Source organism: Epinephelus fuscoguttatus, linkage group LG23 (assembly GCF_011397635.1).
Source record: "Epinephelus fuscoguttatus linkage group LG23, E.fuscoguttatus.final_Chr_v1".
NCBI lineage: Eukaryota > Metazoa > Chordata > Actinopteri > Perciformes > Serranidae > Epinephelus > Epinephelus fuscoguttatus.
Genome location: NC_064774.1, coordinates 14665575 through 14682477, shown reverse-complemented (window position 1 = coordinate 14682477; position 16903 = coordinate 14665575). Strand labels below are relative to the sequence as shown.

The 16903-nt window shown below is 41.9% G+C and overlaps 1 protein-coding gene across 1 annotated transcript in view; it reads left to right on the top strand.

Annotated features, from left to right (window-relative positions):
• The window catches only part of gal3st3 (galactose-3-O-sulfotransferase 3), a 54115-nt gene that overhangs the window by 30377 nt on the left and 6835 nt on the right, over positions 1 to 16903 (top strand). The window contains exon 2 of the mRNA XM_049568430.1: positions 15038 to 15140. Coding sequence (XP_049424387.1) covers positions 15058 to 15140 — 83 coding nt within the window. The 5' untranslated portion in view covers positions 15038 to 15057. The remainder of the gene's footprint in view (positions 1 to 15037; positions 15141 to 16903) is intronic.

The following is a 16903-nucleotide window of genomic DNA, read 5'->3' as shown; positions in this document are numbered from 1 at the left end:
ACAGACAGAATGACTGACTGAGAATGACACACTGACAGTTTCCGTGATTCCGTGATGTACAGCATACCATACCATGACTTAGTCATGCCAAACATTAGAAAACAACAACAGCACTCTCGCCTCACAGCAAGAGGGTTGCCGGTTCGATCCCAGGCGTGGGAGCCCTTCTGTGCGGAGTTTGCATGTTCTCCCCGTGTCAGCGTGGGTTCTCTCCGGGCACTCCGGCTTCCTCCCACAGTCCAAAGACATGCAGGTTAATTGATAACTCTAAATTGTCCGTAGGTGTGAATGTGAGTGTGAATGGTTGTTTGTCTCTATGTGTCAGCCCTGCGATAGTCTGGCGACCTGTCCAGGGTGTACCCTGCCTCTCGCCCGATGTAGCTGGGATAGGCTCCAGCCCCCCCGCGACCCTCAAGAGGATGAAGCGGTTAGAAGATGAATGAATGAATGAACAACATTGGGCCACAGGGGGAGCCACAGCGATCACTCGCATTTTAGCCATTTTTAAGCATTTTTCTGTTGTTATAGCGCCACCCAGTTGCCAATTAGAGTTAAATTTCTCCAGTCACCTTGAGGCGTCCTGTTCTACATATCTACCAAGTTTAGTAAAAATCGATATGGCGGTTAGGCGTAGATAAGAAATTAGCTCTCTAGCGCCCCCATTTTGTTTGATGGGGTCAATAATGGAGGGGTCCCCTCAGATTATGTGTGGTCATATGCCTACAAAGTTGCGTGGTGATCGGTGAAACCCTTGAGATGTTATACACCTTTATGTGATGAGCCATGCCCTCCGCAATATTCATTGCCTTATAGAAGCTCAGTTTTAGTAAGTTTTCCAACTTTTGCCAAGAGGGAACTTTAGATATTGGACCCTAGATTATGTTCACAGAGTTTCATGCAGATTGGTCAAACTTCCTAGGAAGAGATCGATTTTAAGTGGTTTTCAAAAAATTCAAAATGGCGGAAAATCTATATAACCAGAAGTTATGGGTTCTTGAGGCACATTTGTTCCTCGTGAGGAGAGGCATCTCTGTGCAAAGTTTCATGTCTCTAAGACATAAGGGGCATGAGATATGCCCATTCAAAGTTTGCAATTTCAAGCAGTTGCTATAGCGCCCCCCTTTTGGCTAAGATTAGCAGTCTCATTCTGCATTTTGCTGTCCTTTATAGCATGTACTGTTTTGCCATGGGAGTCGATGACAGCTGTAGTCATTGCATTGCTGTGCATGAAAGCTTCACAGGTTAAAAAAAGCACCAGCTGATGTAAAATAAAGGATCGGATCAGGCTCTATATAGCTCAATATAGTTGATGCTGATCAGTTAAAAGATACCTTGATTGGCCAGATACCAATCTTTGTGAAGGGATCGGGCCATCCCTAATGAGGATATTAACAGATATCGTCACATATCAATTGCAGGCCTTTAAACTGAATCAAATTGAAATGTGACAGACTGTAATATCAGCAAATATCTTATGGTTATCCAAAGAATCGATCTAATATCGAGTCATGATGAAACTTAACCCAAAGGTTAGCGGTTCGAGCCGAATCAGGGATGATTTGTAGTTAAATAACCAGGTAACTTTATGTAAATGACAAGCCAGTTTCCGAGGTCAGGGGAAAAGCTTTGAAAATAACAGTGGCAAAAAAAGTAAGCCATGTGACCTTGTATCCAAAATAATACAATTCAAAGTCAGTAAAAATGCCACAAAACCCAAACCATCTGCATGACTAAACACCACCAGGGCCAACAGCAGTGGTTTGTGTGAACTGACCCTTTAACCCATGTTCGTCACTCACACAGCAGCCTTCATTAATATCCCAAATGAAGCTCCAAAATGCCGTCGGGCCATGTTTTTCTTACGGTAGCTTGCATAGCCTGTTAGCCCAAAATCACCGGCTTAACACAATCTAGCATCTCCCACATTGCTGTTGAAGGGCAGCACTGATGCTAATGTACCCCTCAGGTCTGAGAGTGTGCATCTATTCACAGCGTTTGATGGTACATCAGGCTTTGCCCTTGGTTTCCTGGAGCAACAGTCATCCTGTTTCTGATGGCCGCACTGTGGGTCATCTCCCTGGTGGCTGGGCTCCGAACAGCTGTGCATGTGTGTGTGTGTTTAAGGAGGGAAAGGGAGGGGTGACAAGCTGACATATGTGCATGAGCTATCATTTGTCATGGCTTGGTATGTCGGCTGGTTTGGACGCACAGAGAGTTATAGTCTCGTAAATTTGATAAAAACATGCAGGCTCAGAGTCTAAAATGTGTGTGTGTGTGTTATTTTTGTAAAAGCTTACAGATCATTTGAGGTATAAAAGTCCCTTAGGAGAGTTCAGAGGTTATCATATGAGATCAGTGCAGATGACAAGATCATAGAGTGAAGCAGCTGCTGTTTCCCCGCAGGACGGAGCATGAAGCTACCTTCATACGCTCATTAGGTTCAGCTCTGTGTGTCTGGGGGGGAAGTGTGTGTGCGGTGAACATCTGTGTATGTGTGTGGGGAATACAGTTGTTATTTTTGTTCCTGTATCATGTCGTGCATGGCAGCTTGTCTCCATTGCCTGTCCGTTTGTGTGTGTGTGTGTGTGTGTGTGTGTGTGTGTGTGTGTGTATTACATGTCTTTGAATTGTAATCCTCTATTTGTTTGTGTCACCGCTTTATTTCTGCCGAGCCAGAGACTGTGACATTCACCCTGAGTTCAAACTTAACACAAGTCTAAACTCTTTCAAAACTTCTTCCAATCTTTTTCATTGATTCATAACAGCTGACATTTTGGAGATAGCACATTTTCACACTGCAGCAGCAGCAGCAGCAACAGCGACATAAAAAAAAGACCTCTGGGAGAGGAGGAGGCAAACTGACAGAAAGATAGAAGAGACAGAAAGAAAATAAGTAAAGGGGGGAAAGAGAGGAAATAAAGTTTGAATCACCTGCGGGAAGAATTTAAGGGAGATGTGAGAATAATTTCTTCACACCTCCTCCATCTGAAGTCACATTGTGTTAGTAAGCAGGCGAAGCCACACACACACACACACTAGGAGAAGAAAAAACTACCACACTGTCACAAAAAAATAGATCCAGTGCTCTGAAATGAGCTCAAATCCAAAATGTCACACAAGCAAAAAGCAGAAGCTGAAATAATCTGTCAGATACTATCAAAAGTTATGTGACGTTTACAACTGTCTGCTCATAGTTATTATATTTATTATACCACCATGAAAATAAGTGTGTACTTAGCTCAGAGACTATTTTAAAAATAGAGCATGACTGATATATTGGCGGGCCAATATTATATATAATACAAATAAATACATTTCTTGGTTCATCATCGCTAAGCTAACCTATACAATGTAAAATGCCATAGGCTTGTGCTAATAACGTTAGCATGTTGTATTTGTTTGGAAAACGTTTTTAGTATAAGACAGTTGTTTCGTCAGTGAACCTTTTGAGCTGTAATGAAGACGAATTTTGTACCGTTACCTTTGTTAAATGTTGCTGTTGTCCCTGGCTTCATATGAGTAGAGGAAAAGTGCGCTAGCCACTAGGTTAATTTATACAATGTAAAATGCCATAGGCTTGTGCTAATAACGTTAGCATGTTATATTTGTGGGGAAAATGTGTCCAGAAAAGACAAGTGTTTGTCTGTGAATGCTGCGAGTTATAGTGAAGCTGATTTGTGTACTTGTGTTTGAAATTGACGCTATTAAGACACATTTTATGTGTGTTTAATGTGTGTTTTGAATCAACTAAACTTAACAGCACTTCACAGAAACCCCACCGTCAACTAGTGTTTTGGAGGTGTAACTGCAGAGTGACGCAGAGACACCACTGCACATGTATAAATGCAAACAATGGTGTAGGCGACTTGCATAATGTTTGCCGCACAACTATAAATCCCACTTTAGTCTTAAGATGAAAATGCTTATTAGTTTTAGTCACATTTTTGTCTTTTTTATCCTTTATAGCTTTAGTCTAGTTTCAGTCAATGAAAACTCGTGACATTTTAGTCGACTTTTGGTCATTACTCTTTGAACTAATCCAGTTATGCAAATGCAGGTATCAGAGATGAAAATGAGGGTGTGTTAAAGTTCAATTTAGACAGTTTTTGACAAGTTTAAGGGACGAGTTACGAGCACATGGTTACTGATCATCATTTGAAAAGCTCAACATCTCTCTATGTTTTAAACAATTGTGTTAATTGGCTTTTCAATACACTACATTAGGTAAGGTATAAGGTACAAAAAAAACCAGTAAGGCATCATCTTATTAATAACTGCTACGACAGGGCAATACAGTGAGTATTTTTCCAAGGTTCAAAATAAATAATCAGAAATGCTACCTGTACAGATATTGAAAGACTAAAAGAGAGGAAGGGGAGAAGAAAAAAGCACATAACAATTTTGCATTCAAGAGACAGAAACAGCCAGACACATGTAGCCTTCTATCCCTCCACAAATGGCATAAAACCACAGCCCCATATCTTATTAAAGGTAGAATATTTACCCTTAATTGCACAGTCCAGTAAGCCAGGTTTGTAAAGTTGGTCTCAGAGTGGATTTCCAGGATCTGGCTTTAGTGTGTTTTGCTGATTTTCTTATCTGCCTTGCATAGTCTTAAAAACTTTGACGCTGCATATAATTGACTGATAGATTTGTACCCAGGTTCTTTTTAAATTCTGACTTATCGATCTCACTGTTAAGAAGCAGAAAAATATCTTTATTTCAGCCTGAATTGTTTTTCAATCTGCATCATGTTAGTGTGGAGATTTAAACTCGTGTTCTCTCACAGAGACAAAATGAAACTTGCAGTTCATACAGAGAAAACACAGCACAGCTACAGTCACAGATAGCCGAGCCTCCGACCTGCCTGTCAAACAGCATCAAACCATAAATATTCTCGGGACAGTTCGTATCAGAGTGGTGGAGTCCTGCAGGGAATGGATGTGAAGACCACGGCCGGCTGCTGCTCGCTCTGCTGCCGTTCACCAGCTAACAAGCAGAACTAGCAGCTCAAAGCCATTGCTGCAACTAACAAAAGCAACATTGACATTGATACTTCATTATCTGTTATATATAAATATTGATATCAGCCTCAAAAATCCAGTGTTTGTTGGTGTTAAAACTCTTAAAAGCACATGTGCTCTGGCTCAGTTTTAATGACCGTCCTAGACAACGTTACTAGCCATATAGGAGTGACATACTTTTCCCTCCTGACCTTTCACCCCTGAGTCCAAAACAATCAATAATAAACCAGCAAATTATTTTAAATCTTTGGCGAGTGCGGGGGGATAATCCACTCTGAGATCCAAGCTAAAGGATTAGTTCTCTGTTTCTTTACCTTCACGTCATGTGTTGAAATCCTTCACAACACACACCTCCTGGAGGATTATCCCTCATTTAATCATTAAATCAATACACAAATGAGATAAGGTATCTCCTCTCCTGTCTGTCTCCTTTGTCGAAATCATTGTCCGCCAACAGGGGGATCAGGTGTCCCCTTCGCTGCGCTTTCATATCTGCAGCGATCGTAAGAGAAACCTAATCAGACCTTTTTAATTAAAGAGGCTAGAGTGTTGGTGGCGAAGGAGGAGAGGAGGAGAAGGAGGTGAAGGGAGGAGAAGATGGCAGCAGATGAGGGTGGATGAAGGGGAGAGGTCGAGTCTGTCTGCTGAAAGCCACTTAAATCCCTTTCTTATTAACTCTCTGTGACACTTGATCTACCTCCATCCCCTTGCACACACACACACACACACACACACACATGCTCAGAGCTACGAACCAGCTCCTCTTACCACAAAGAAACAGCCCCCTGCATCTCTGCTGCGTGGCGTCATTTCACTGCATCCCACTACTCTCTGACTGAAGGCGGATCAGCTTGTGCTTCGTTTCATTAATGCTTCATTCACAACAGGTATTACAGTGACATTTTCCTATGCAAATGGAACCTAACCTCGAGCGGAAGAGGCCGGTGTAACTAAATGTAATTGACCGACCTGGAAAAGGCAACATTTCTAAGGATAGCAATGAAAAGTTCATCCTGTTCCCCTTCATCCAAGTGTTTTTTACAAAAATACAGATGTTAAAGAGAAACTTTTTATTACAGTTTAGGTGTTTTTCCAAAGTTTTAGCCATCATAACTATAGGTTACAACACTATGCCAAGAATAGTAATAAGTTGGAGGACTTGTCAGCTTACCTAAACACTTATTTGGAGGTAAATCAAAAGTAAGAACCTCAAAAATGTCTGTAATGTTCCTCCATTTTACAGGAAAATTACAGTAATGTTTTAAACATGTGGTTAATGTTGTGAAACGGCTGCAGTTAGATGTAAAAAATATGCCTGGGTCAAAGTAAGTATGTTTGGGACATAATTTTAGAGATATATGTGCATTACATATGCAGTCAGTTTAAAATAAGACATCCTTTGATGACTTATAAACATTATCATTAGTATTATTAATGGCTTTTAATACCCGCGGGCCATCAGGCTGATACATCAAAACATATGAGGTAATCTTGCCCACTTTAATACAGCTGGCAAAAAACATCCAGATACAGCAACCAACCAAAACTCCAAATGAAAGCTGAACAAAAACCAAACCAACCAGGAATAACAAAATGAAGTCAGGCAAAAAATCCAAACACAAGATATCAGGCAGGATACAGGGCATGGACCACATCAAGAACACAGGAAGAACACAGATGAATTGACAAAGAACAAAGGGAAACACACGGGTATATATACACAAAATACTAATCACAAGAACGAGACACAGCTGGAGTAGGAAGACACGGGCAAAAGGAGGGAAATGGGCATTGGCTGACAAAAAGGGTGTGGAGGGGAACACTAGGGTAGAGCAATCAAGACTAATTCAGAACAGGTGTGAAGGGAAGACTCTGGGAACAGGGAAGGACTAACGAGACAGGTGTGACAGAAAACAGGCGGGAAAACACACAGAGACAGGAAGTAAAACCAAAGACTAAACATGAATGAATACACATATTATTTGCTTGGTAAAATTCTCCACAATTCAATCGTTCAGATTATTTTTCTGAAACCTTGAGCACCAAAGAATACCGTAATTCACTCAGATTTACTCACCTGGTATACAAGAGAGACGCAAAAAAGTGGTGACTTCTTCTACGATAGTATGTACTGTCTTTGCAGTGCATCAGTGTTGTGTAAAAGGAATTAAAAGCCTGTCTCGTGTAGACGTCTGTCCCAAATATAAGCTCAGTGATTTAAGAAAATAATAGCCCGGGCTACTAATTGAAGTTTTACGGTAATCTTGTTGTATATTCCTTGTACAATGACAGTAAAGGATCTCTAGTCAATCTGTTTTTGTTTCACACTGGAAACAGACAGCAGTGTCTTGGGTGAAAGTCTTGTGTTTCTTTGACCAGTCCATCGACCCTGATCTCTTCCCTACTTTGTCACTCTTTATACTTCGTCCCCTGACCTCATCCTTTGCTCCCGTCATAATTGCAATGGCCACTAGAAGTTGTGGCCAAATAAATGTAGTAGTTTATGGTGGCAACAAGTAGCTAATGTTACCAAATGTTAGATATGTATTGGTGTATGATATTAGCAATACTGAATCAGTTTTCCAACTTGCTGACTATAGCGATTTTTTTTCCACTTATCTTGTGAAATATCTCAACATCCACTTGACAGACTGGCACAAAACTTTTATCCATTATCAGACATAAGACAAATAAGTTAGACTGAAACTTCAAGCTCTCCTGAATGAATCCACTTTTATGTCTGGAACCTCCCGAGTCCTTGAGGACTTGGCTCAGATTCTGGAGTTAGAAGCCTCCTTAAGATCCCGAAGCCTCCTTAAGATCTGATCCCGTTTGGTTCGGCATTGGGAACCTCTTGCGACCGCATGCCTTTGCTGACGTTGACCCTGGCAGGATTCGAACCCAGGACCTTCCGCCTAGAAGATGAGTGCTCTAACCACGACACTAGGGAAGCTCTCCTGAAAAACACAATTGCCATATCCTAGAAAATCAAATACAGGACAGGCGACCCCAACATTGTTCAAGGTCTTTAAGGGTTAAAAAAGAGTTGGACAAATGTACATATATACTTCATTAACCTCTCTTCGATTTGGTCCATGTTTACGGAAAAGAAGGAGCAGCTGGAAATGCACAGGAGTAGATTTGATGCTACCAAGCCGATCATCACAGCTGATGCGGTTGGCGTCACAGCAATGAGTAGTTACATCCATACAGTCTATGGATTCAGCGTCATTTGTGGTGATTTTCGCCTTTGCTTAGTGACAATTTAGCCCTATTGTCATAAGGACTGTATAACCAGGGACCTTATGTGATTTAGAAATGACCTCCCACGCCTGTATTTCATGTGGCGCTTTCACACGGGATGAGGAAAGTCTGTAATTGACTCAAATTAAGTCAAATTATCTCCCAGACATGATGTCAAGACACTAGACATAATAACTGTTGAGCCTGCTGAAAGAGAGACAATGTTCCTTACCCCATGGTGTCGTGCATTCAGCCATTTCATTATCTTTTGAGATTTTGCTCTTCTGATGATTTCAGGTTGCTCTTTCTGCGAATGGGTCTCCATGCTGTGTAGGCAGACAAGCCTCCTGCGCCCAAAAAGCTGTCAGAACTTTCATCTGTAATTGCCAAGACAGCATCCATTATTCTCGACCAGGAAAGAGGCGCAGAAAATACACATAAAAGCAGATACGCATGGGACTTGTATTATCTAATAACCTCTATATTTGTCTAAATATGTTAGGTAATTTGTGCTGAAATTTGTGCTTGAAAAACTATAGATATTGCAGATTTGTATGGGATTAAGACCACAGATGATCTTATTACAAATTACTAGACGTTCAAGTCCTGTGCAAATAGGGCTTTTTACTGGATTGTTTTGGCAGTGTTTGCTTGCTTCTAACAGATCCCTTCCCGTAATTCTCTTGTCTCTGAACATTCCTCAATTAGAGTCTTGCATTTTCCCAATGAGCCCAATTTTCACACAGATTTTGGCCTCTGAGGGTGAATTTCCCTTTTGTTTGTACGCAATTATGTCACCTCTAATATTCACTTCAGTCTGCACACACCTTCAGGGTTTTTCTTCGCTGTTTATAGAATCCAAACTGCTGTTCTTCCCCTTGCTAAACACAAAGAGATCTGACAATAAAGCTGCTGTGGTGAAATATTTTTCAGAGAGTATGTCCTGGCAGAGACTTTTAATCTCCTCCTGTCTGTGTTAGGTGATTAACAATAAGGAGAGGACGATGTGACGAGGGCACAGATATGAAAACACTCGACTCGGGCACGGTGAAAAAGAAATAAAGCAGAAACTGTGGCAGGACCACATTAAAATGTCGTGTTTAATGCGATGGATTATCCAGCTCTGGCAATTTTCAAGTCACTGGAGGTTGTTTTTCATGCTGTACAAGATATAATGGCTTCGTCTGAAGGGGAGGAAAACACGAATATCTCCAACTACTCAGGCTGGGTTCACATAAAACCGGAACAATGTAAAGGGGAGAGGAAACATGTTTTTAAAAAAGAACATTTTATTTATTAAAGAGTATGAAGGAACCTTTCTCCAACCTTAAAAGTGCTGTGAGTTGTTGTTGTTGTTTTTTTAGCTGAATCTTGCCAGAACCTTCTCTAAAAGCCGATGTGATGTGAAACATTAGTGGAAGAACTAAGCCTTGCACTTAGAGCCAAACTGTGCCTTTCAAGGCTCTCGCTGGGTGAGCTCTGAAATCAGTTTGAAATGTGATAGACAATTGGTTGTATTGCCTACTGGAGCCGTATAAATGTCCTGTTTCTTGTGCTGATGTCTTGTCACTGGTGTTCCTAGTTTTTCTTAAATGATTTAGGACGCAAAAATACTAAAAATGTGTTTTCAGCTTTTCAAATGTGAAAATTGACTCAAGTGCTTTGCTTTTTTCGGTCATTGCCAATTAAATATCTTTTGGTTTTTGGTGCCATGCCTTTGTTTTAACGGCCCATAATTCTGAAGCCCCATTAGTCCAAAAACTGTCCCACTCGACTGAAAGTCCTTTTCTCCGACAGCCCATTATCCCAAAATACATGTCCACTGCTCCAAAGTCCTCTTTCTCTGAAAATACACACTCCCTGCATTTAGTTCCAGTTTCCCAGTGGCATTTGAGCCACCAATCCCAGGGGTTTCTACCAAGCCTTTAGGATGCTTCTCAGTGGCATTAAAGCCATTGATCTTGGGTGTTTTAACCAACCCTTCAGAGTGCTTCTCAGCGGCGTTTAAGCCACTGATAGCAGGTGTTTTTACTGACCCTTCATGGCCCTTCACAGCGGCATTTGAGCCGCTGATCCCGGGTGTTTTTACCGAACCTTTGCAGCATTTCCCACCAGTGCTTGGGTCACTTAAAATAAGTGTTTTTTTTTACCACCCCATCCCTGCTTTTCCAGCAACTTTGTGCCAACCCAGACTCATTCCAAAGTCATCCAGTGACTTCTGCATCAGGAACTGATGAAAAAAGCGGTCCTTTTATGTCAGCATTATACGCAGCCAGGCACTGTTGGTGTGTAAAGGCATCTGAAGGTATAACAAGGAAGCATGACTTGACAAAGTAAGTTAAGGGAGCAAAAAGTCCAACTGGGGTGGTTGGGAGAGGTGGTGGATAAGTCCAACAGTCATGGACTTTCCCCCAGGAGGCCAATGTTCACCTCCCATCTTACTATACAATGATGAATGTCTGTGTGTAGGTGCGTGGGTGTCTCTATTGCACGTTTTTCTCCTCACTGACTTGGTCAGTCCATGTGAAATTTGACACAGTGGTAGAGGGTCATGGGAGGATGTGAATGAAGCAGTATTACATCAATTGGCCAAAGGGGGGCGCTATGTTTTGAACAACACTTAAAATCGATCTCTTCCTAGGAAGTTTGACCGATCTGCATGAAACTCTGTGAACATAATCTAGGGACCAATATCTAAAGTTCCCTCTTGGCAAAAGTTGGAAAACTTACTAAAACTGAGCTTCTATAAGGCAATGAATATTGCGGAGGGCGTGGCTCATCACATAAAGGTGTATAACATCTCAAGGGTTTCACCGATCACCACGCAGCTTTGTAGGCATATGACCACACATAATCTGAGGGGACCCCTCCATTATTGACCCCATCAAACAAAATGGGGGCGCTAGAGAGCTAATTTCTTATCTAGGCCTAACCTCATATCGATTTTTACTAAACATGGTAGATATGTAGAACAGGACGCCTCAAGGTGACTGGAGAAATTTAACTCTAATTGGCAACTGGGTGGTGCTATAACAACAGAAAAATGCTTAAAAATGACTAAAATGCGACCGATTGCTGTGGCTCCCCCTGTGGCCCAATGTTGTTGTTGTTTTTTTCTAATTTTTGGTATGACTAAGTCATGGTATGGTATGCTGTACATAATCACGGAAACTGTCAGTATCCCAAACACACACCATGTGAAACTGTACGTGGGCAACTGCGCACTCAATGGGTATGGACTAGTATGAATGTAAAGCCAAACCTTTTTATTTATTTCTAAACCTGACCACATGCTTACATTGCCTAAACCTAACCACGTGTTTGTGTCACCAAATGTGGGTGTATTAAGCCAAAACATATTTCCCCAACCATAACAGATGATTTTTGTACCTTGAACCTAATCACATGTGAATCACTGTGTTGTTGACAAACCTATGTAGCCTTGATTTACAGAAACGAACAAAGCAAATATTTTTTTCTGGTGAAGGTTGTGTGTTTTTAGGATAACAGGCTGTTAGAGAAATGGGCTTTTGGTCCAATGGGACATTTTCGGACTAACAGGGCTTTATAATTTTGTGCTGCTGGCACAATGGGCAGTCCCCTGGGTTTTGAAATGCTAGTTGAATAATTTAGATATAATAAAAATAGGATTCTATTTGGCTTAATTCTGCCTCATTCTTTGTATTTGCAGAGTCTTTGCATCCCTCAGTGTCTCGATATCAACTCAACTGACTGAACTCGAAAAACAGAATAAAAGAGGAAAAATATAAGCTGCAGCTGTGGTCTGATTATTGGGCCATCAGTGGAGCAGAGGACACGCTGTATTGACATCGACAAAAGATTAACAAGCCAAAAAACAACCAAACTGTGTCTACAGCAATCTGTGCATCAATTAGAGTGAGAGCATTAGTGGCTGTTTAGTAGAGTAGACTTAGTGTGTTTGTGCATTTGTGTGTGCCTGCATATGTGTGTGTTTACGCTCGTTCCTGCTGAGCCAAACTACCGAAGCAGCACAAACCCAGCTGTTTTGGGACTGAGAGAAAAAAAAAAGAATGTCAGTTTCTGCGATTCTCTCTTAATCTTCTACATCTCGACATGAGGTCAGCTGTCAGTTCTTCGCTGAATGCTTAATTACTATTTGGGAAACATATCTTGATTGTACTTAGAAGCCGGGGATCACTTTTCTCTCCCACAATTGTTTAATTTGCACATGAAATGATGTCCCGTCTCATGCCTATTTATGAGCTTTGTGTTTGTGCACAGAGGGGCGACTCTTTGTTGTGTGTTGTTTTTTGACAGTAAGTTTAGAATTAAATATTTTTTTAAAGTGCCGAAATGAGGTTTTGGCCAACTACTTAAATCATTGATAAATAATTCAAGTCATTATGAGGCAGAAAAAGTCAAGTAATTGCTGGTTCAAGCTTCTAAAGTGTGAGGATTTTTCCTCTGTTTTGTATCACAGTGAAGAGATTTTGGGGATTTTGGGCTCTTGGTCAAAGAAAACAAGCACTTTGAGGATGCCATCTTGGGCTCTGGAAACTATTTTTAGACACTATATCAACTAGCACTATGCCCAAAAAATGACTGACTCTACATGAATCTCCATAGTTTCCAGAACCAGAACCACAGGAACAGTTTAGAGCCCAAACTTACACTTATCTCGTCTTATCTCAGACTTTTTATTCAGTCTGGTCTTGGTCTTAGAGACTCTAGTTTTTATTTCAAGACCAGTCAAGACCACAGTTGTAGGAGTATCACTAAATCACCTGTGCAAAAAAGATGGTTAAGTTGATTTCAGCGCCTTAGTGAATGTTTACTGGTTGTGCATGGAAAGCAAAGGAAAATTTCCACATATAAATTCCCTTCTGCAATGCCATGATGGCGCGGTGGTGCAGTGGTTATCATTGTTGCCTCACAGCAAGAGGGTTCCTGGTTTGGACCCTTTGTGTCAGCGTGGGTTTTCTCCAGGTGCTCTGGTTTCCTCCCACAGTCCAAAGACATGCAGGTTAATTGGTGACTCTAAATTGTCCGTAGGTGTGAATGTGAGTGTGAATGGTTGTCTGTCTCTATGTGTCAGCCCTGTGATAGTCTGGTGACCTGTCCAGGGTGCACCCTGCCTCTCGCCCAATGTCAGCTGGGATAGGCTCCAGCACCCCCACAACCTCTCACAGGATAAGCAGTTATGGAAAATGAATGCATTTCTCATGGTACACATATACATACATTCATATGGCAATAAAAGAGGTTAATGAGGCGAATTTGTCTTCTGTGGGTGTTTATATGGGATTGCAGTTCTTTCAGATCAATTTGAGGAGCGCCTATTGTTTGCATGTTCCACATTTTATTATCTTGCATTGTGGGACTTGTACTGGTCTGGTTTTGGTCACGACTTGGTCTTGGTTTGGGTAGTCTTGACTACAACACTGCAATGCAGTGTGATACTACCTCTGACATGTGTCTTCTCCTGCAGAATTTTCAGCACAGCCCCAAAAACTGTCATATGCCACATATATTAAATCGAGATTGTACAACATTTCTCCTCATTAATGAAAGGCGAGAGTCAGGATGGGTTGACGGCAACACAGCCCATACATTATTCATGGCGTTACGCTGACTATAAGGTCTGCATTTAGAGGGAAAAACACTGGAAAATTGGAGTGAACCCGACCTGATTCAAGCGCAGGGCCTGACCTGCTCGAACGGGTTCAGGCAGGGAATCAAAGCTCTGTTATAGACTAAATGAGAAGTCGATTAATCAAAAATTAATACTCAGTTGCTGCCCTTAAAAACAAATGAAAAACAGGCTGCATGAATCTAAATCAAAGCACCAGTATGTTGAGCCAGATTGAACACATTTTACTCTCACACCAAAATCCTCGTCTGTGCAGCAAACCCTTAACGATCCAATTTACTTAAGTGGGTGGCAGTAACACTGCCATGGTCAGTAGTTTCCCCCCCTTGGGACCAGCCATGCCTAAAATTGATGCACACATGCTCCAACGCCATGATTCGGATGAAACCATCCTCCAAACAGTGAAAAGCCACCGCTTTGAGTAACGCGAGCTGGCTTTGGTGACTGTTGGCATGTGCGCGGACGCTAACAGGACAGTGTAATCAAGGAGAGAGACGTCGGCCATTGTTATGCAAGTGAGATGCCGCCGAGAGAGGCTTGGACTCCTTCCCAGGTTCCATTGCTGTCATGGCGTTTTGGCGGGTCAAGTGACACGGGGAGTTTCAGCCACAGAGCACTCTCGCTGTGAAGTGCAGTTGGTTTTTCACATATGCACGTCCCTTACTACTGACAGGACCTAATGCACGGGGCCATCTGTCCATGGCTTGAGCCAAGAGAATATAAAAGGGTGTAGCAGTGAGTGTGACTATTACAGCTGTGCAAGGTAATGAAGGTGTCATTCACTGTATTATTACGGAGTGACAAAAGCCAAGCCTCACTACCCTCCCTCGTCAATGGATAACGGCCATTATTTGCAGAGTGAATCCTCCTCACCGTGATCGTCTCTTCCTCTTGTTCGCTCTCTCTCCTCTTTTCTTCCTGTCCTTTCACTCCTCATTTCTGTTTCCTTTCATCTTTTCTCCCCCCTGAACCTCCCTCCGTCTCGTTTTCCCCTAATTCCCTGTCTCCCATTTTCACCATGCTTCCACCTCATCTTCATTTTCGCGTTCCCATTACACCTCTACCTGCCCTTGTTCTCCTACTCTACCTTTACTCATGTTCTCTGCTCACTCTCGCTCTTCTTCTCCACTTCCCGCAGGCCCAGTGAAGCAGAGAGAGATGTCGCAGAAGAAGATATTCCTCGTCTTCGTCGCCATCAGTACCGTCAGTCTACTGCTGCACCATGGGGGCCACTTGAGCTGGTGAGTGATTGAAACATGCCCATATGGAAACACTTACATTATATATCCTCTGTCTCTCTATAGGTTCATATGGCGCTAATTACGATGAAGATGTCTGTCTTCTTCTTTCTCAAGTCAAATTAATAGCAGGACTGGCTTATTATAATACTCATATGGAGACACTGAATGGTCGAGGGACCAATTATAAAAGCAGAGCGATGGTAGATCTTTGACAGCCCTGTGTTCTGTTCTCGCAGCCTTTTCAACTTAACGTTTTGCTCATAAAACCTTTTTCACATTCCTGTCTTTACTGTCTCCGTTATTGCTCTGCCCTTCGTCTCTTTACTTTTCGCACATTGTTTCCACACCTTTTAAATATCTGACCCTCTGGTTCAGTCTGCAGTGAAAGGACAAGCCATAATACTGCAGAGTATTCAGTGTGTATGCTCCCAATACAGAGGTGTGATTGGATCTCTCTGTAATTTATATTTAGCTGTTTGGCTGTGGTAAAACTGTATCATAAATATTCATCTTAATTAGAATTTGGCCACAGTGATATTCTACATGTATCCTGTGTCATTATTTACCATCTTTTTTTTGGGAATAAGGAAATGCAAAGACTCAAGTTCTGTATTAAGTCCTATAGTGACTTTTTACACATTGCACATGCAAAAATTGCCCGGTATTAGCGTCTAATAGGGCTGAAGTCAATGTCATTATGATACAGATAGTTCTCCCAATAACATGACATACACATTTACAACAAGGAGAGGAGAGAAATGTAAATCCCAGTTCATAATTCGTTCACGAACTACCAAGTTTCTTGCTGTTTCTTGAATTTGTCTGACGATTTCAGTGTCCAACCTCCACGACAGAAGTTCCCAAATCACAAACTCTCTACAGTTAGACAGTTTAATTGCCGTATTTGTGTAAATGACCCGTCTTCTTTGCCCGTGGACATTTGTTTTCTTTCAGTTTTGCGCAAGCCTAGTGATCGCACCATCATATACTAGGTTGTTGTGACAGTAACCTGCTCTATTCATGTATGGGTTCAACTGGACATCACACAGATATTGTGCTAGGGAGCTGGCAGGGTAAACTCGTTTAATGTCCATCTGACACAGACATTTGCGTTCTCACATACAGCTTCTCCAGGTAGTGCATAGATAATTTCAGATTTGTAGTGCATGTATGAAGGGGGAACTGCCCATTGGTTCGACAGCCCATTGTTCCGACCATATTAAACTCATTGTTCCAAAGTCCGTTCCGAAATCATCATGATGCCCTGTGGTTAAGGTCTGGTTAGGTTTAGGCACAAAAACCACTTGGTTAGGGTCAGGAAAAGATCATGGTGTGGGTTAAAATGAAAAAGAAAGTGACAAACACATAAGCCGTGAGCCTGCTCTGCCTCAAGCCGGTCGCGGCGCACCATACGCCCGCCGCGAGCCGTTCAGCACCGCGGACAGTTGGACTAATGGGATGTCGAACCAATGGGCTGCCGAACCAATGACATGTACCCGTATGAAGGTGGCTTGAGATTCCCCTGAAAGTCAATCAATGATAATATTGACCTGATTAATCACCCAGTTATAGTATGCAGTACAAACAGTTCAGACATACCTCATATTCTCTTGCACTTTCAAGGGCAATTTCACAAAAGCCCCATTTCCACCAAACAGTACGGTACAGTTAGTTCAGTATGCTTTTTTTTCAGTTTCCACTGTGAAAAGTTGTGGATGGTACCAATAGAACCGTTCTGTACCGTCCCCATTTTTGGTCCCCCC